Source organism: Mandrillus leucophaeus, unplaced genomic scaffold (genome assembly GCF_000951045.1).
Source record: "Mandrillus leucophaeus isolate KB7577 unplaced genomic scaffold, Mleu.le_1.0 Scaffold121, whole genome shotgun sequence".
NCBI lineage: Eukaryota > Metazoa > Chordata > Mammalia > Primates > Cercopithecidae > Mandrillus > Mandrillus leucophaeus.
Genome location: NW_012100432.1, coordinates 5,198,507 through 5,219,507, shown reverse-complemented (window position 1 = coordinate 5,219,507; position 21,001 = coordinate 5,198,507). Strand labels below are relative to the sequence as shown.

At 38.3% G+C, this 21,001-nt stretch overlaps 1 protein-coding gene across 3 annotated transcripts in view; it reads left to right on the top strand.

Annotated features, from left to right (window-relative positions):
- SHQ1 (SHQ1, H/ACA ribonucleoprotein assembly factor) overlaps nucleotides 1-21,001 on the top strand; it is a 111,408-nt gene that overhangs the window by 40,861 nt on the left and 49,546 nt on the right. For all 3 annotated transcript variants that reach the window (XM_011971279.1, XM_011971280.1, XM_011971281.1), the window contains exon 10: nucleotides 16,808-16,928. In XM_011971279.1, coding sequence (XP_011826669.1) covers nucleotides 16,808-16,928 — 121 coding nt within the window. The remainder of the gene's footprint in view (nucleotides 1-16,807; nucleotides 16,929-21,001) is intronic.

The window sequence follows — 21,001 nt, the reverse complement described above, 5'->3', positions numbered from 1 at the left end:
ACATGCACCACCATGCCTGGCTAGTATTTGTATGTTTAGTAGAGGCGGGCTTTTGCCATGTTGACCAGGCTGGTCTGGAACTCCTGGCCTCAAGTGATCTGCTTGCCTTGGCTTCCCACAGTGCTAGGATTACAGGTGTGAGCCACTGCACCTGGCCCACTCAGAAGAGTTACTCATTTTAGAAGTGACAAGTCATAGTTTAATACTTGATCATACATTATTTATGTAATTTAGTGAGTGCATTGTCTACATCTTATTAATGTATAGAAGGTATTCCTTACTTTACTTCCATTAGAAGGGTAGGATGGGATGGGGTGGAAGAGAAACACCAACTTAATTTTTGCTTCCAGTTCTCCCTTTGAACTCATTCTGTGGGTTCTTTTTTTTTCCTTCTTCTTGGATGGAATATATATCCTATATATATCATATCATATATTTGTCTCCTATAATATATATCCTATAACTTTTTCTTTCACTTTAGATTTTTAAAAAGTTCTTTTACCACTTCTAGTCACAAGAGGAGTCTAATTTCAGCACTTAAAATGTCCACTTTGAACTTCATTACAAAAGGAAATCTTCCCTTCCCCAGCTGGGACCTGCCTGAGGGTGGGTGACCAGCAGCAGGGAGGAGGACCCCTTTCACTTTGACAGGACATACTGCTTTCCTCCACTCGGCCACCACATGCTGCTCTGTCCTGCTTCTTAATGGAAGCCAGACACCAATCTTTGTACTCTACAGTTGATGTCTATAGTTAAAATTTCCAGGGTAAGCAAGTTGTACTCTCTTAGGGCCTATTAAAACCCCGTTTCTCTTGGTTTGAGGTAACAGAAAAGCACCTCCTTCCCGCACCCATGGAGTGTGGTAAGAAACTGCACAGCACTCTACCACCTTTATCCATGGAGATTTTTTCTGGACCTCTTTACTCTTAAGCTCCTGAAGGTGAATATTTGGCGAATGAATTACAAATCATTTTTAGTTTCTGTCTCTACAAGTTCAGCGTAAAGAGGTTAGTATCTCTTTAAAATATAGGGATACTTGATACCAGTTATTTTCTTTGTGAGCCTCATTAGAAAAGAGTCAGAAAGAGTTCTGTCCTGATGTGTTGATAATACATACAGGTGGATGGCACAGGGATGCCATTATTGCCACTGAAGAGGCTCATTTGTTTGGACACCCCATAATTTAAATAGAAGTAGCTCTGGTTTGGCTAGTTTGTTAATAATAACCATAGCTGCGTGTGTTAGCTACTTTCTGTGTGCCAGCGCTAAGTTCAGTTCTTTAGATGCCATATCTCATTTTGCTCACGTTGCAATCCTGTGAAGCAAGCATTACTATCCCCATTTTGCAAATAGAAGACAGGCTCAAAGAAGTGAAGTCAATGGCCCAGGGTCTTACAGCTAGTAGGTGGGAGAGCCTAGATTTGACTCCAGATCTGTGTAACTTAGAGTCTGTGTGCTTATATATATTGAACTAGTTATAAATGAAATTATATGAAGCCTGGAATTTGCTTCAAAATAGTCCAGAGTGGGTTGTGGGAAAGTGGGTGGGGTGTAGCTGAAACAAGGTTGGCTACAAGTTGATGGCTGTCTGGGTGATGAGTATGTGGGATTCATGATACTGTGTTCCCTATTTTTGTACATGTTGTGATTTTCCCTTAGACAAAGTCTTTTTTTTCTTAAGTCTGGACTCTTCACCACCATACTACTCTTCACCACCATACTAATAAAAACATATACAGTTGTTCTTTCTATTTGCTGTTTTGTTTTTAAGGTTAATAGAAACCTACTTTTTAATAACATGTGAAGTCTGATGAATAGTAGCTACCGAACAGGTAGTAACCCAAGAAACAGCCTTCAGGAGTCTAGTTGTTGTCACCAATTAAAACCTTGTATTACTTCAGATAATTAATAGCCCTTACATATCAGTTATTAATTGGGCTTAATAAACACATTTTCAGAGATTACTGCTTTACTAACCTCTTCTATAGATAAAATAACACAATCAGTGAGAAAGAAAAGAAGAGCTATGGCACCAAGCCCAGGGCTTATGACTGATCAGTTTTTTAAAAGAAAAATGGATGTTTAAAACGTTGAGGTTTGGCAAGTGTATTGGATGAGCTCCGAGTTTGGAGGAGACCTTAGAGGTGAATTTCTTTTTAATGTTTACATTTTATTTATTCCAGAGTCAGTATAGCAAATGACTTTTTAAAAAATTGAATTGTAGAGGAGATATTGCAAACTCGAAAACTAAAAGATGAAATCACTGCAATTTTCCAGTGTTGACAGTTATCTATATTTAATTTCTGTAAGTTCCCAGTTCTGGACATTTTAAAGAATTGTTAGGCCTTTTAATTTTTACTCTTTAAATACGTCGTATGAAACTATTTTGAGATTTATTCAACAAGTATTTGTTGAGAACTTGCCGTGTGAGGCTGCTGAGCTGGATTCTGAAGATATAATAATTCTTATGGGGGCACAGGGCACAGAATTACACAACTACCAGGGTTTTTGAAAAATTGCATTTGTATTAAGTAGCTCAAAAGAGAAATATGGAAAGTGAAAATATAAGCCAGGGAAACTGACCTACATTTAAGTCATTGAAGACATATAACTTCCTATTGTGGGAGCCTCTGCTTTATTTGACCTTTAATTCTCAGCTTCTACTAGTTTCCTAGCGCCCTCAAGTACTTGTTAATTGCTTGATGAGTTCATCTATTCATTGATTTGTTCGACACATATTTTGAATGTATACCTACTCAGGAGCCAGTCCATGCAAAGCACTCTGTAAATATAAAGAGCAATAGAAAAATAAACAAATGTGTGGGCTTTTTTGGGGGAGCCTGTTCACTAGCCAGGGAGCTAAGATGTCCCTCAATAACATAAAATGTATAGTCAACTGTGGTAAGTGCCTTACAAGAAAGGTGGATTAAGTAGTTGAAAAAAGAGAGAGATGGCACATTTCGCTAGGGGTCAGGGAAATTTTCATAGAGGCTGTGAGATTTGAATTGGGACTTGAAGGATGGAGGGAATGTTGTAAACATTGTGAGTAAACCGTGTGAGGAGGTTCATGGGATAGTATAGTTTCTGCTATGAAAATGTGTTTGTTGGAACGAGATGATGGAAAATCGATATGCTATCTGATGCTGAGATTTGCTCTGTAGCCTCTAAAACTAGTTGATAGTTTCTTTCCTATCTGAGTTAACTGGTCACTGGAATTTACATCTCTACTTTTCAAATATTATTGCTTAATTCCCTGCTCCTTACCCGGGAGATGGTAATTCCTTGTGTTTTCTTCCTCCTATTCTAAATTGTTCTTGAACTTTTTTTTTCTGACTTAATTCCCCATACCAATTAATGTTTCTAAGAATAGAACAATCACGGTGCTCTCAGAAACTTCAGCATGGAATTAAAGTCAGCTACTGAAGTAGCATTTGTACCTGTTTTTGTTGACCATTTTACATACCAACTAATCCAAGAAAGGAGAGAACTTCAGAGGACAGCAGGAGTTAACTCCTGGAAATCATGAACTGCTGCTGAATGTTTGAAAGGGAGAACTCTGGATTCTCCTTCTGTGAGGCAAAGTGAATTCCTTTTACTCTTGTTTCTTCCTTGGAGTACAAGTCTATGTTCCCAGCCTCCTAAATTAGTATATTCTTCCCATTCATATGTATTATTTAACCTCAGAGCATTTGCAGGTTTATACTTATAACCCTTTATAGAAGGGTATTGTATATAAATGTAAACATTAAAAGAAAGAATATCAAATTCTAGTCATCTCCATAGAATCCCTTTCCCCCTAATACTTCTAAATAATGTTAATCACTAAAAATGTTTAGATTGCTCTCTTGGTAATTTTTGGGTTACATTTGTATAAAACATTCCTGGTTCTCTTAAAATACACAGTAGAGGGAAGCATTTCCCATATGGCTTACAAATAATAAATTGCCTTTTAATTGCAACAAATGATGAATAGCTTGTGGTTATTTGGCTTCAAAAATATCACTTAAAATATTTTAAAATATTAGTATTCTTTGAAAATTGGAGTTATATAGAAATGCTTACTGATGGGTGATGGCTTCAAGTCGGCTGACCTCTTAAATATTACATACAATTTAAATCTACACTATTATTTCTGTATTACTTATTTTTGTTAATTTCAGCAGCTTCTGAGCTGAGCAGTGTAGAAAATCCCTAGAACTTAGTTACATGGTTTGAATGTATGGCTTAAAAAAAACTTCTATAATTAGTGCCTCTTTAAATAAATGTAAAGTCAGTTTTGAGATTATTTTTATGGATCTGATTTTTTATGGAAGTAACTTTCTGTAAGAAAATAGCAGCAGAAAATTGTATGTATTTTTTGGGGGAACAAAGAGAAAACCTTCTATTTGACCCTAATGAATCAAGGTCCTATTGTGTATTAATACTGAGGCCTTGATGAACTGAATTGAATAATAGTTTATGTTTTACCTGGAATACATGTAAGAATTACAATTATGTACCACATAACGACTTTCAGTCGGTGATGGACCACTTGTACAATAGTGGTCCCATAACATTGTAATACTGTGATTACTGTATCTTTATTTTCTTATTAAATTTTTTTGTTTGTTTTTCTTTGAATCAGAAAAGAGCTGGAATATACTGTATCTTTTCTATGCTTGGATATGTTTAGATATAAAAATACTTAGCACCGTGTTACAATTGCTTACAGCATTCAGGACAGTCATATGCTATGCTGGTTTGCAGCCTAGGAACAATAGGCTATACTATAGCCTAGGTGTGTAGTGGAGACTACCATCTAGGTTTGCGTAAGTACATTCTGTGATGTTCACATGGCAGAATCACCTAATGACACATTTCTCAGAATATATCCAAATCATTAAGCAACATCTGATTATCTATATATTTAGGTAATTTAGAGTTTCATTTCATTTCTTTTATTTTTTAGAGACAAGGTCTCACTCTGTCACCCAGGCTGGAGTACAGTATGGCATAATCATGGCTCACTGCAACTTCAAACTCCCGGGCTCAAGCTGTCCTCCTGCCTCAGCCTCCCAAGGTGCTGGTTTACAGGTGTGAGCCACCATATCCCAACTTAAAGTTTAAAGTAAGAAGTTAGCTTTGGAAAATAACAAGTGGCAGACATTTATTTATTCAACAGACATGAATCAAATCTATTCTCCATGCAAGGGAGTATAACAGAATTGGTGAGGAGTTACAAGATATTTATGACTTGGTCTTAGCTCTTAAGGAGTTTATTGTGTAATAGGAATGATAGGTCAAAAGATAGGGTACAAAATGTAAGTATTTATGATGAGAACACATGGACACGGGCAGCAACACCCATTGGGGCCTTTTGGAGGGTGGGAGGGGGTGGGCGGGAGGAGGGAGAGGATCAGGAAGAATAGCTAGTGGATACTCGGCTTAATACCTGGGTAATGGGATGATGTGTGCAGTAAACCACCATGGCACATATACCTCAGAACTTAAACGTTCAAAACAAGAACAAAATGTAAGTCTTTATAAGATACAAAGGAGAGACTCCCTTTAAAAAAGACCTTAACGGACAGGTATGGTGGCTCATGCCTGTAAACTCAGCACTTTGGGAGGTAGAAGGGGGAAGATCTCTTGAGGTCAGGAGTTTGAGACCAGCCTGGGCAACATAATGAGGCCTTGTTTCTAGAAAAAAAAAAATGTTTTTTAAATTAGCAGGGCATAGTTGTGTGTGCCTGTAGTCCTAACTACTTGGGATCCCGAGGCAGGAGGATTGCTTGAGCCCAGCAGTTCGAGGTTACAGGGAGCTATGATCACACCACTGCACTGTAGCCTAGGTGACAGAGTAAGACCTTGTCTCTAACAAAAAAAAAAAAAGAAATTACCTTAATGGCCATCCACAGGCCAAATCCATCTTCTATTGCCCTTGAGCTAACAATGCTTTTTACATTTTTAAATCGTTGAAAAAAATAAAAATAATATTTTGTGACTTGGGAAAATTATTTGAAATTCTCATTTTAGTGTCCATAAAGAAAGTTTTATTGGAACACAGGCTCATTCACTTACATACTGTCTATGGCTGCTTTTGTGGTAAGATGACAGAATTGAGTAAGTGCATCAGAGATTGACCTGCAAAGCCAAAATATTTACTTTCTATCTCTTTACAGAGAAAATTTACCACCTCTGCCTTGGGTATGTACATGGAAGTTGGAGGGAGCCCTTTTGTAGGGAGCCAAGGTCTTTGGCTGCTTGCCATTCCAAATAGTGGCCAGCATTGAAGTAGATCATTTCAGCTGTTTTCTCTCGCCTTCCCACAGGATGAAATGTAGCTGATCTAGTTGGCTCACATTAGAGTAGACTTCTGTACATTAGGAGAGGCAAACTGAGGTGGCTACTTCGCCAAGCAGGTAAATGAATAAGGATGCTAGGGTTTAAGGAAATAGAGACTAATGAGGCCTGTGTGAACTCGAGAGATACATGGCTCAATTGTAGCCTACTGTTGCTGTGTGAATATGTAGTATTGCCAGTTTTAAAAAGAAGTAGAAAGTAAAATTAAAGTAGAAAGCTTTAAAATCTTTTAAAGCTTAAGTATGAACAAAGAAGTAAAATAATTTTAAATCACACTGTAAGAGCCATAGCATGTCTGAGAGCCCACGTCAGCCTGGGAGGCCCCCGGTTTTCAGTCTCTGCTCTAAAGCAAGCTAAGTGCCAGCCTGTCTTTCTCAACCCTCTTGAACCTGCCAGTTTCTAGCTGCAGTGAAGGCTTGCACCAGGTCTTTGCTCCTTCAGTCCCAGCTTGAGACTGAGTCTCAGCCTGATACAGGTTCTAAGATTGGGGCAGGCAAAGGAGGTAAGAGATGTCCCGCATTGTCTAATGTAGTTAACACCAAAAAATCTTTTTAAAAAGTGGATGCCCTGCCTCTCTTTTGACTACTTTGTATTGTTAATCTTGTCAGCTAGAGCCTGGTCAGGGTGGAGGAAATGAGTGATAGGATTTCAGTTACCACACTTCACTCTGACCCAGATAGAGTGCTTGTTCGTAGTGGGAGGAGAAGGGATTAATAGGGAAGGAGCAAACAGCATAGACCTAATGAGTGATATATAATGATAGTTACTAAAGAATGTGTAGGATTTAGAAAAGAAGATGTGGAGGAAGGGTATTCCCTGAGAAAGTAGAAGGCAAAAAAATCAGAAAAAGGAAAATAAAAGAGTTCTATGTCCAAGAAACGGCAAATTCCCGTCTGTCTGGAGGCCAGAGGTGTGAAGGGGAATGGTAGGGTAAAGATGGAAACTGTGCTGGGACTGGGCTGAAAGGAGCCTGCAATGGCTTACTGATGAGTTTGGGTCTTATTCAGGGAGGAACCACCCAAGAGTTTGGCATTGGAGCTGGTGAGAGGCTTATGAAATCAGATTCATCTGGCAGCAACACTTAGGATAGAGTCATTGAGAAGGGTGAAGTTAGTAGGCATGGAGAAGAGAGGAGACTTATTCTTGCCTAGACCCAAGGTAGTCTGGGGACAGGCAGTATGGTCTGAACTACAGCGCTAGCCACGGCACTGAGGAGGAAGGAATATGTGGGCAGGTGCTTCACAGGTAGCGGGGGCAGGGGCCAGTAACGGGAGTGCCAGGGCTGATCATATGACCTGTTGTTGTCCTTCCCTTTTCGTATATAAAGTACTTACATGTTTGTTGTCTCATTTAATTTCCATAGCAATTCTTAAGAATTTTTCTTCTAATTTATCCCCGTGGAAACAGATTCAGATTAAGTACCGAACAGCTAAGAAGTGATACCAGAAGCAAGCAAACTCTGGGCTGCACAGCTGGTCCCCAGTGGAACTGTTGGGATTGTTACCATTTTTACTTTGTGAGAAATTAGCTAAGAACTGCATAAGATTATTTATGTGTAGCTTTTTAATGATCTTTCCTTGGCTTTTTAGAATTGGGGAACACAGTTCTAAGATCTTAATTTCATAGTCAAAATTTTCATGCATCCTTTTCATATAAATTAAACTTACATGTAGAGATACATATCTAATCAGCTTTACTAAATTATATTTATTATCCATTGATTAAAATATAAAGAAGCATAGCTCAGTCTACCAGTGTGCACACCATTTAGCAGAAAGCAAACATATTCACTGAAACACAGTGAGGATTTCAAAACGGTTTAGTTTTTCTCCTTGTTTACCTTGACATACTTATCAGTACTTGAGGTCACCAAAATAAATTCATCAGTGGTAGGATTAGGTTTAGGTTTGGTTTTTCTTTTTATGAGCTCTTTGAGATATCCAGTTGTCTTTTTCCTGTATACTCCTATTTCTTCTTTCCGACTTCATGAAATTTTAGTTTTTTTTCATTTTGAAATAAAACAAATTTCAAAGAATTAGAACTCTATTAAGTGGTATTTATTGGAAAAAATGGAGTGTAATTGTTTTAATTAAAAGTACAAAGGGCATTGAAATATATACTGTAATTCTTAAGATGGAAAAATTGAATACAAATTTTACCCACAAAATTTTGAAGTTTTCTATGCCTGTGGGTTTTTTAAAAGTTCAAGTTTAGGTTGCGGCTGTTTCAAAGAGCTTTTTTTCCCATGCATCTTCAGCTTTTTAATCTACTTCTCTCCTTACTGCGTAGATGGACTATATATTTTTAATGTTCTACCTTGAACTTGGATGCCTCATTCTTAGTTGTCTGAAGAAATTTAAATTAGTCATGTTACCATTATGTAGTTTTGATGGCATCTAGTCATGTATTTCTAAACTGAAACAGTCACTATTTTGACCAGTTACTTAAGAAAGAGGACAGAGTTAATGTCAAGGCTGTCCTTCCAAACTGGCGAATCTTGCAGGGATTGTTAGAGCAGAAAAGGCAAAAAGTAGCCTTGGGTTAAATTCATTATTTGAACTTTTAATGGTACAGTGATGTAATAAAGTTTGTACAGCTACATTCTTTTCTCGTCAGGGAAATATGTAATTAGGGAAGGAGTAAACAAATTGTATATGCCATGTTTGTCATGATGCAAATAACTTAAAGCAAATCTGTAGACCACAGAGATCTTATAACTAGTATATGCTAACTGAGCAATTTGACTGGATGTGTTTAAAGTTAGATTCTTTGTACTCCAGACTGTAGATTAACAACCAGCGTTTATTGAACAGGATCATACAATTTGCTGGACATTGATTGTTCTAGGCCAAGGAAGAAAGATGAAAAGTCATGTCCTTTCCTGTCAAGGACTTCATCACACATGGTGATAAATACTGACAATGGATTTATTGCATAGTGGCTGAGGGTCAGACAACTTATTTTCCAGTTCTGATTCTTGCTTCCTAGCTGTGATCTTGGCCAACTCCTTCATATCCTTGAGCCTCAGTTTTCTCATTTGTGAAACAGGGAAGAAAGTACCTAACTTGTAGGGTTAAATCATGTAATTATATAAAGTATCTGGTGCAGAGCAAGTGGGTAGCTCCTAATTACTTACCTTAAGTCTGTTTTGTGCTGCTGTAACAGAATACCACAGACTGGGTAATTTATAAAGAACAGAAATTATTGGCTCATGGTTCTGGAGGCTGGGAAATCCAAGATCACAGGACTGATGAGGGCCATCTTGCTGCATCAGAATGTGGCAGAGGGTATCACATGGTGAGAAAGAGGGCAAGAGATTGAACTGGCAGCCTCAAGTTCTTTTATAATTGGCATTAACATTCATGAGGGTAGAGCCCTCATGACCTAAATACCTCTCATTAGGCCCCATCTTCCAACACTGTTGCACTGTGGATTAACTTTCCAACAGATGCTTTTTGCAGGGTGCATTCAAACGATAGCACTACTGTAATAGCACTACTGTAATAGGGGCGTATGTTGGGTATATGAGGGAACCCTAAACGAGCTAGGAGGAAGAGTTGGAACCCTGTTCCCAGAAAAAGTAATGTCTGATTTGAGACTTGGATAGACGGTAAATTTGGGGTTGAATTGAGGGTTGTACATTCCAGGCAAAGGGGACATCTACAAAGTACATGTTTGCTTCCTGTTAATTTTGTTTGCGAGTATACAGATAATATATGTAATTTTAATAACAAAGAATACTTTTTAAATTGACGGGACTATAAGTTTGTGTTCAAAATAGTAATTCATTGCTTCAAGTATGTGTTTCTTAATACAGCTCAGAAATCTAGGCTTAAATGGCATCTGAGAAATTAGAGGATAAAAAAATTGCATAGACCTAGAAGACTTCTTAATGCTAAAGTTAATGTGTGTGTTTGTGTTAATTTTTAGGAATTTGACTTTATTCTATTTCCTGATAGGGCCTGGTGTTAAAGCAAATTACCCCACTTTGGTTCTCTTAATTTACATTAATTTGACACAGTGTTTCTGCCTTCTCCCTTTTTATGGTCAAATGACATATGAAAATTAGTGTTGAAATCATAAGATATCTGTTTTGATAATATGGTCTCATCAGAATCCCAGAATTCTACCCATTTTCTAGCCAGGTATCTATTATACTAAGCTATGTATTTTAAATGATAGTAATGTTGGCTGTTATTTTGAGGTGATTTTACAAATAAAGACCAAGCAGTGCTTTCCCTCAGATGTTTGGAATAACCACTCTTCTTTTCTTTACTGATTATTTTTAAAATTATTATTATTTTTTTGTAGAGATGGGGTCCCACTATGTTGCCCAGGCTGGTCTCAGACTCCCAGGTTCCAGTGATCCTCCTGTCTTGGCACCTCCTAAAGTGTTGGGATTATAGGTGTGAGCCACTAGGCCTGGTCCATTTTCTTATTTTGGCCTCTTGATAAGGACAGATATGACATTTGATCTTAGCCAAAAGGCCAAGAAGCAATTAGCTTCTTGTCTTGGGTAACTCAGAACTTTAAAGGGCAGAGTAGATACCTGGAAAACCACAGTCACATAGCTGTAATGTACCAGCAATTGAAAAGAAATTTAGCTCTTACTGTATAGATTTAGCAACTTACATTGTTTTTCTTATGCTGGCTTTTAGCCAGCAAAAACATCCACTTCCCTGATCATCTCCTAGAGATGGAAACCATTTCTTATGTGCCTCCAGCCATGAGCTGGTCTGTCAGTGAAAGATTATTCCCAACCCTGCTCTCCTAATAGGAGGATTTCAGGAAGCCAAGGGATTCTATTTAGAACAACTCAATCTTGTCTTTGTATTAAGATATATTAACCTGAGATGCCACTTCTGTCCAGACAGGAAATCACATTGTTCTTAGTTTACCTTTCCTTTAAAGGAAAGCCAGGGAATATGTTAAATCCTATTTACTACCTACCTACTTATTACTGTCATCTATATTTTCTTTATCTTGTCATTACGTTTCTCTGTGTTGTCATTAGTCTTTCCCTGAAGTAAAACATTCATGGCACTTGTCATTTATAATACCAGGATACTAGTGTTAAGCTGCTTTCATGAGTGAACAAGAATTCTTGGTCTTAGAGTCATTCTTCCACGGATAGGGTTGACTTGTTCAACCAAGTCCATCCTAAAGAATCCCTAACTCTTGGGATTTAACATCCTGGAGAGCGCCGTTAGTGCGTTCTGCAGTGAAAATAGTTACCGTGGTTACTGTGCAAGGCACTGTTTTTTTTTCTGCTTTGAACCTGGCAGTGGACTGTCTAAAAATGGTCACTTTCCTGCAGTGCCTTTGAGCAGAAATGATTCTCTTGGACTTAGGCCTTAGCATTTTTTTATGCCCATATCATGTCTGATGAGCCCACGACTGGATAGAGCCCCACAGGCACCGTGTACTTTGAGTCCCCATAGGCTTCTGGCCACCGGCCATGTGACAGCCTGGAAGAGGGCCAGATTTTTCCTTTGCTCATAGCTGCTAGGTAAGTGGCTGAGGGTCTGATAGAAAGAGCAGTCAGTACAAAAGAGACTGAATAAAAAAAAAAAAAAAAAGCCCAGCCACATGCTTGGTGAGTCTCCTGACTGTGATGCTATAGTCATCTATGGTGACATAGTCAGAACAGAAGAGATCAAGTGTGACCTCAGAGTAACAATGCATATTGTTGGGGAGAGAATGGTTTTCATGTACTTTTTATTCTAGATTGTCAACTGCCAGTAGCCTGGTTATCTTTACCCTATTTGTCACATCACATACTGTGAAAGTAGTTTAAGGCTTACAGGTAAAACACAGCTTGTGAAGAGAGCATATAACTTTCCCTTTCAAAACTGCCGTGCAATTTGATTTTTAAACATTAATCTAAATATTGCTTCTCAGTTGTTTAAAATATAATTTAAAATGTGGATTCAAATTTGTAACCTTCATTTGTCAATTTTTCAGGGGTTGGCTGTGTAGTTGAACATGTCTTAATTTTTGCTAAACAAATAATGAATGTTTCTTGTGGACAGTTTTGAAAATAGAGGAAAGTATAGAAAAGAATAAACAGCTGTACTCCCACATATTGAACAATGTCAGGTGCGTGACAGGCTCTCACATATTTGCTCAGTGAACGTAGAGACGGATACTGTTAATATCATTTGGGTATATACGTCTAGGATTTTTTATTTTTATTTTATTTATTTTTTGTGATGAAGTCTCACTCTCAAGTCACCCAGGCTTGATTGAGTGCAGTGGCGTGATCTTGGCTCACTGCAGTCTCCGCTTCCTGGGTTCAAGCGATTCTCTCGCCTCAGCCTCCCAAGTAGCTGGGGCTACAGGTACCTGCTATTATGGCTGGCTAATTTTTGTATTTTCAGTAGAGACAGGGTTTCACCATGTTGGCCAGGCTGGTCTTGAACTCCTGACTTCAGGTGGTCTGCCAGCCTTGGCCTCCCAGAGTGTTGGCATTACAAGCATGAGCCACTGTGCCCTGCCTAGCATTTTTTAAATATTTGTCTTTCTTTTTTTTTTTTTTTTAGAAAATAGGAATCAGAACATGCAAATACAATGTAATTTCTTCTCTTTAAATTAAAAAAAATTTTGACATTTCTTATTTTTTGTTATTTGACATTTCTTTTGTTTGTTTTTGAGACAGAGTCTCGCTCTGTTGCTCAGGCTGGAGTGCAGTGGTGCGATCTCTGCTCACTGCAGCCTCCACCTCCTGGGTTCAAGTGAGTCTCCTGACTCAGCCACCCGAGTAACTAGGATTACAGACGTATGCCACCACGCCCGACTCCGTTTTGTATTTTTGTGGAGATGGGGTTTTGCCATGTTGACCAGGCTAGTCTCGAACTCCTGACCTCAGGTGATCTGCCCGCCTTGGCTTCCCAAAGTGCTGGGATTGAAGGCATGAGCCACCATGCCCTGCCTGTTATTTGGCATTTCTTTTCATTATTATTATTATTATTTTTGTGATAGCTGGAAGATTTAAATTTGCCTGTGGCCTTTAGCAGGAGGGCAACCTCACTTTAGGCATGTCTGCTAAATGAAGCTGTATATAATTTTATTAGGTAATGGCTGCTGTGGATCCTCCTTAAATATGTGACCTTAACTCTGTACCTTTCTATGTTACGATATCCGGAGTAGGGTCCTTTATTCCTACTGCCTACACCTGAGTTTAGAGACATTCTCACTCAGTCTGTCCAAGTGCATTCTTCTCTTCCTCCTTGTTTCTGTCTGATTTCTACCAAACTCATCTGCTTCTCCCTTTTTTCCCTACATGAACTCTTTGCTCCAGCCAAATGGTTTTCTCCAAATCCTGCATTTTCTTTTTCTTTCTCTTTCTTTTTTCTTTTTCTTTTTCTCTTTTTCTTTTTCTTTTTCTTTTCTTTTTTCTTTTCTTTTTCTTCGGAGCCTCACTCTGTCACCTAAACTGGAGCGCAGTGGCATGATCTTGGCTCACTGCAACCTCTGCCTCCCTGGGTCCCGCTATTCTCCTGCCTCAGCCTCCCGAGTAGCTGGGACTATCGGCACGCACTACCATGCCCGGCTCATTTTTATATTTTTAGTGGAGATGGGGTTTCACCATGCTGGCCAGGCTGGTCTCAAACTCCTGACCTTGTGATCCGCCTTCCTCGGCCTCCCAAAGTGCTGGGATTACAGGCATGAGCCACCACGCCTAGCCTGAATCCTGCATTTTCTGTTAACCTGTTTATGTTAGTAAAGTGTGGGATCTTGAGAGATAGTATTGTGGAAGTGTCACATAGCAGAGAAGCTTATTCAAGTTACAAGAGAATAGTTCGTTTTTCCAGTAAAGACTTATGATTGACATTTAAAACTTTTAGTGCTTATAAAACTAACTCCTTCCCTCTGCACCCTCCTTCCCCTAAAAAGAGAGAGAGAAGGAAAGCAAAAAGAAATTAGTTGGCATATGCTTACTGTGACATTTGTCTTCTCTGTGGCAATTAAAACTTCAAAACATTCTTACAGGTCAGTTGTTCCTTGATTCTTTGGGTAATATGGCTAATGTGGCAAACTTGGTTTCATCATGCCTGCAGATTTTGATTATATTTCCTCTTCCTTTCATCAAACCCTGCTCTCAACATTACCTAGTTTGTAATTAAAATAGGCTTGTTGTTGGGTGATCCACACTAATCATTTGACATAGTTAAGCTGGGCCACTTTGATAAGCCGTAGCACTGACCTTGACTTAACCAAATCAACTTGACATCTTGTAGCTTTAGGCCTTCTAAATATTAGTTTCTCTTCACAATCAGTCTAGCAGTGGAGCTTCCATTGACATTCTTCATTCATTCATTATTGTATCTGCATATGAGGAAGCCACCAAGTTAATATTTTTTAAAAAGGCATGGACTCTGTTTTCAAGGACTTACTACCTACTTAGGGGTTAAAGTCACTAATAAGTCCTTGAGTAATAAAAACGTGATATAGACTGGATGGGGCAAGAACATACAGGTAGCATGGCACAGTGGGTAGCCTCTGGAGCCATTAAGATTGGAATTTAGATCCTGGTCCCTCAACTCAGTGGCCCTGTATCTTACCCATCCTGGAGCCTCCAGTTTTCCTTCTGGGAATTGAACAGGAGAGGTTTGGGGAGGATTTTCCCCATTTTGAGTTTCCTTTCCACTTCTTTGCAGCATTTAGTAAAGGACCGTGAAGACTAGGAAAGTCAGCCCAGAGCTTCCCGAAGGAGTGAAGACTGGAGCTAGACCTTGATAGCGGGCTAGGTCACATGAGAAGGGAAAAAGGCATGGAAACAAGTCTGTAGAAAGAGCATTGAGAACCTATGCAGGGAAGAGATTCCATGAAAACAGTGCATTAAAAAATGTGTGTTAGAAGGGGTAGAGTCTGGAATCTGAAAGATGGGCAAGAAGATTCTTAAAATCGAGACATGAGATGAGAATATGAGTGAACATAGGAGCTCAGGCAGTGGCAGACAAAGGGCAGATACAAGGAGCATTTCCAAGGAAAAATCATCAGGATTTGATGGGTGAGACTGTAGAATGAAAGAAATTTTAAGGATTTAAGCTGGGTGATTACTGTGTCTGTCATGTATTCATTCATTCTTAGAATACTTAAATGGAAAACCTGCTGCTGCAGTGTTCTGTTCTAGGTATTGGGGATTAACCACTAAGTAAAACAGAAGCCCCTGCTCTTTTGAAACTTACTTTCTAGTGTTAATTATGTTAAAAAATTTAGTGTCAGCAATTTTAGGATCTTGAGATGTCATCATCTAGCTCATGATTCTTTTATGATCTAAAAGTTAAATGGGAAATGTCGATGAAAGCGCATCGAGTGTCTTCATGAACTCAGTATACAGTATTTCTGTGTTTCAGAACTGTGAAGATAAGAATGAAACTGTTAAACTGAAAATACTGAATTTCACAGGTCAAAGAAAGTGGTAATACTCTAGATATGGTATTAATAGTTCACCTTATAATTAATAAATTTCAGGAAATATCATGAAGTGTGGAACACCTAGGGAATTGTTGAATTGTAAAAGGCTCCTTTTGTGGACTTTGGTTAGGTTAAAATTAGGTTCATTTAAAAACCAGGAGGAAGTAGTTAGGTTGAACAAGACTTTAATCCTTGATGGCTTTTGTTCATATGAGTTTTGTCAGCTTATTTCTGAAGTAGTGCTATGATGTTTGAGTGTTCAAACTGAGTTTTCTTCAATTCTTTAAGATAAAATAATTTATTAGTAGATAATTCCTTGACAGAAAATGTTGACATAAGAAATAAAGAAGTTGGAAATTTAGAATACAGTTTTCCATGTTATTTTGAAAGCTTGAATTGGAAGAACATTATCTAATTAAAATTATGATGCATTTAAATATTCATTTGGTTTGGAAAACTTCCTGCCTTTCATTTAATAGACCTAGTTGTATTTCATAGCATTTTAATGATAACCACAACTAGTCAGCTGTAACAATAGAATATAAAGATTATACGTAATTTTTTTTTGGGGGGGGGTATGGAGTCTCGCTCTGTCACCCAGGCTGGAGTGCAGTGGCATGATCTCAGCTCACTGCAAGCTCTGCCTCCCGGGTTCGCGCCATTCTCCTGCCTCAGCCTCCCGAGTAGCTGGGACTACAGGCGCCCGCCACCACGCCCAGCTAATTTTTTGTATTTTTAGTAGTGACGGGGTTTCACCGTGTTAGCCAGGATGGTCTCAATCTCCTGACCTCGTGATCTGCCCGCCTCGGCCTCCCAAAATGCTGGGATTACAGGTGTGAGCCCCGCGTCCAGCCAAAGATTATGTGTAATTCTTAAGGAAGTCAATAAAGGGATTTAGACCTAATAGGACTCATAAATTTTTTTGCGTTTAAAAATATTCTTAAGAAATGATCAGGATTCTGAACTGCTTTAAATATATTACCTCTCAGGATCTGAATTTCTTTTTCTTAAGGATAATTTTATGTTTTTTTTCAATTTTCTTCAGGTAAAAGTGCAGTTTTAAAGTGTCTCTTGGATATTCACAAAATTTTTCAGGAAAACGACCCAGCATACATACTGAATGATCTCTACATCTCAGACTACTGTGTGTGGATTCAGAAAGTCAGGTAAGTTTTCATAGAGTTACTTATGAATTTTTAGATGCTCACATTGCTGACATATCTATTTACCCAGGAGGAAGGAAACGAAATCACCTGAGGACTAAGGTTTATTTTTTATTTATTTATTTTTTTGAGATAGAGGTTTGCCCTTGTCACCCAGGCTGGAGTGCATTGGTGCGATCTCGGCTCACTGCAACCTCTGTCTCCCAAGTTAAAGTGATTCTTGTGCCTCTGCCTCCTTAGTAGCTGGGATTACAGGCCATGCCACCACTCTCGGCTAATTTTTTTATTTTTAGTAGAGATGGGGTTTCACCGTGTTGGCCAGACTGGTCTCGAACTCATGACCTCAGGTGATCCGCCCGCCTCGACCTCCCAAGTGCTGGGATTACAGGTGTGAGCCACCGTGCCTGGTCAGGAATAAGTTTTAATGAGAAGGGAACCCCTAGACCTACCAAATACTAAAAAGTAACTGGATTAACATGGGAAGCTTGATGAATGTTTTTAGGGAAGAAGGTACAGATGGTGAAAAGTTAATTTTATTAGAAAAAATTGGTATTGGTATATCTTGGAAAACAGGTATTAAAACAGTTGTGATATTTATTGCCTTGCTGTTGACTGTCCAGTATGAAATCTCAAGACTGAGTATCTGAACTTGTATCTATAGTTCACTTACAGTAGAGTGTGTGTGTAGATGTATGTGCCTTCATGTTTGTGTGTGCAAACATTTTAGTATGCAAACCACATCAAATGAGTCCAGATGAGAGCTCTGCATTCATTGGCTTACCACCTGCAGAGCCTAATGGCATGATTCTTGATAACGCATGTATGGAAGGGTCCGAACACTCACAGATGGGCTCCAGCACTCGTTGTATAAACATTTTTAAAAGTGTTTACCATTGCGTCAAAGAAACATAATAGATTAACTATTAAATTTTGAAATGCAGTGAATATTTGTTTATTTATTTATTTATTTATTTGAGACGGAGTCTCACTCTCACCCAGGCAGGAGTGCAGTGGCACGATCTCGGCTCACTGCAAGCTCCGCCTCCCAGGTTCAAGCAATTCTCCTACCTCTGCCTCCTGAGTAGCTGGGATTACAGGCGTGTGCCACCATGCCTGGATGCCTGGCTAATTTTTTGTATTTTTTAGTAGAGACAGGGTTTCACTGTGTTAGTCAGGATGATCTCAATCTCCTGACCTCATAATCCACCCACCTCGGCCTCCCAAAGTGCTGGGATTACAGGTGTGAGCCACCACGCCCGGCCAGTGAATTTTCATTTTGTGAAGTTCTGTAGATCTGATTCTTAGTAAACAGGGCGAAATTCCATTTCAGTAGCAAGAGGCTATTAATTAAGAACCTATAAATGGGCCAGGCATGTTGGCTCATGCCTGTGATCCCAGCACTTTGGGAGGCCGAGGTGGGAGGATTGTTTGAGTTCAGGAGTTCAAGACCAGTCTGGGCAACATAGTGAGATCCTGTCTGTATTAAAAAAACAAAACAAAAACCTATGAAGGGAACTCTTAATTGGAATGACTCCTAGGTGCTATAGAAAATGATAGCTACAATGTCAATTGTGACTTAGAAGAAAAATGATCTGGATATTTTTGCTACTGCCATAATTGATAAATAAATGCTTTAGTGTGGATTTTAATATCTGTTTTGAATGAGCCATTATATGGGATTTATTTTTTATTTCTCTTCATGGGAAAGCAATTATATTGCAGAATGAAATATGAAAAAACTTGAGGCTATACCTATTGTACAGAAAATGCTTAGGGATTGCTCAAGATAATGCCTAATAACATACAGCAGGTGGTGTTAGCATTCGTGTTGGAAATCTAGATTTCACCAGATGGAAAATTGAATCTTTAACCCCTGAGGTCATAATGGCATGTCACCACTTCATTTGATCCTCCTGCTAATTGAGCTTATCAAATACCCTGCTGCCGTTTCCTGTTGTTACTTTCATTTTCATAATAAAATTAAATGGGGATAGTCTGTCTGTGTGGGTTTTGGTTTTTCTTCTTTCTTTTTTTTTTAAGGAGTGATGATTTTGTAAACATGTAATGAATATTGAGGTTTGAGCAAGGATCCCATTTCTATGAGTGCCTGTTTCTCTCTTTGTGGTATTCTTTATTAACTAGAGAGAAGATTGTTTTTCATTAAAGTAGAAAGATATAGGCTCTCAAGTAGAGTAGGGATTATCGACTGACTTTGAAAAAACTTTTTCTCTTGGTTTTACGTTGTGGGACATGAAACGAAATTCTTAGGTTGTTTGTAATTGTTGTGCTAATAATAATTTTTAAAAAAGGGATAATGTATTGGGGAGTGAGGTAGGAGAGAGAAACCAGCAGGATCTCTTCAAATTACTTTGCAAAAGTGGTTTTTACAACTTTACCAATTTGGACATAACTTTCTTTTCCCTAAACAGGTGTGTTGCTTTCAGTTTGTATGTTAAATTTAACTGTAGCCCAGCTGTTTTTTTCTCTTTTGAAATAAAACATTTGTTTATCTAATTTTTATAAAAATTTCTAGTTTCATTCTTAATTTTACAAGCACAACATGATTGAGCTTTCTAGTGTTTCCTTTACTGTGAACTTCTTAGGTCTAAATAATTCTATTGCAGTGTAGATCCATGATTTTCATAAGTAATTTTTTCCTCACTTTTACCTTCTGGTTTATTTCTTCTCCATATAGTTTATCAGTGAAATCTAGCACCTTATTTTTATGTTTGAAAAGAGCTGTGTATTTTTCTTAGTTTAGTTTGATGTTCTTGATTATAATGATAAAAACTATGTAAGGTTTTGTTTGAAATACCAGGTAAGTGATAAATTCTCACTAGCACAAATACAGCATTCCATTTTTACAGTCAGATATATGCTTTGGCAAAAACCTATGGAAACATAGGTAGCAAAGTCATTCTTTGAATTAATGAAGTTATAGCAACATCTATTGTTACTTCTGCTTTTGTACTACGTTTCCCTATGGTTTCTGTGTCTTGTAGTGCGTATTTGCAAAGCTGAAAAACTGAAGCTCCTGGCCTCTCATTCTGAGTTAGAGACTTTACGAATTGTTTTTCTGAAAAGAATGCTCCCTCCCACCCTTCACTATAAGCTTCACTGGAAGTTTCAAGTGTGGTGCTCACTACAGGAAATGTTCTCTGGTTGGCAGCCTTAGAAAGTGATTTGTTTGAGGTTATATGTCTTATAAGAGATAGGTCAGGTCTTCTGGTTCCAGATTTCATATTTTTCAAGATACGCCACGTATGCAACCAGTCGTCTCCACCCATAGCATGTGGAAGAAAAAAGATAAAAGCCCTTTCTTCAGAGAGATTTTCCTAAAGGAAAAGTAATGAATGAAACGTCTGTCTTTCTCGTGGATGTTTCCGTAGCACTTGGTTGAGAGATCACTGGACACCTCTCATGCCTGCCTTATATTGTAGGAATCTAGATGCGTAACTCTTTCCCCTCTAAAATACTAAGATCTTTGTGAATGAGCACCTATCTGGGCCCATCACAGTTTGTGAGCACAATCAGTTTTACTCAAATGGAATGATACCTGTTAGACCGGATTAAAGGAACATTTTTCATTTTTTTTAAAATGTAGGACTTTAAAAATATAAATCAATTCTAATTTATTTTTATTGATATTTCAGCTACATATACAAGTTCCCCGATTCTTTGCTGGTTGGCTGCCATCAGTAGCAGTGATAGTTCTGACCCTCTGAAAGTTTAACAGTTCCATGGGTATCCAACCCTTTGGCTTCCATGGGCCACACTGGAAGAATTGTCTTGGGCCACACATAAAATGCACTTAATACTAACGATAGCATGAACCAAAAAAAGGTCCATGCATAATTTTTGTGATATCCACCACTGCAGATAAGCAAAAAAGTCATTTCATTCAAAGAGTTGGCACCTTTTTATATAAGGTGGGATAGAAAATAATGAACTGTAATACATTCCAGCTCTACTTCTCATTGACCGTATGACCTTAGCAAGTCACTTTGTCACTTAATCTAATTCAACCAGTATTAGTATCTTGATATTTCCTCTATTTGTTTCCTAATGCATTTTTT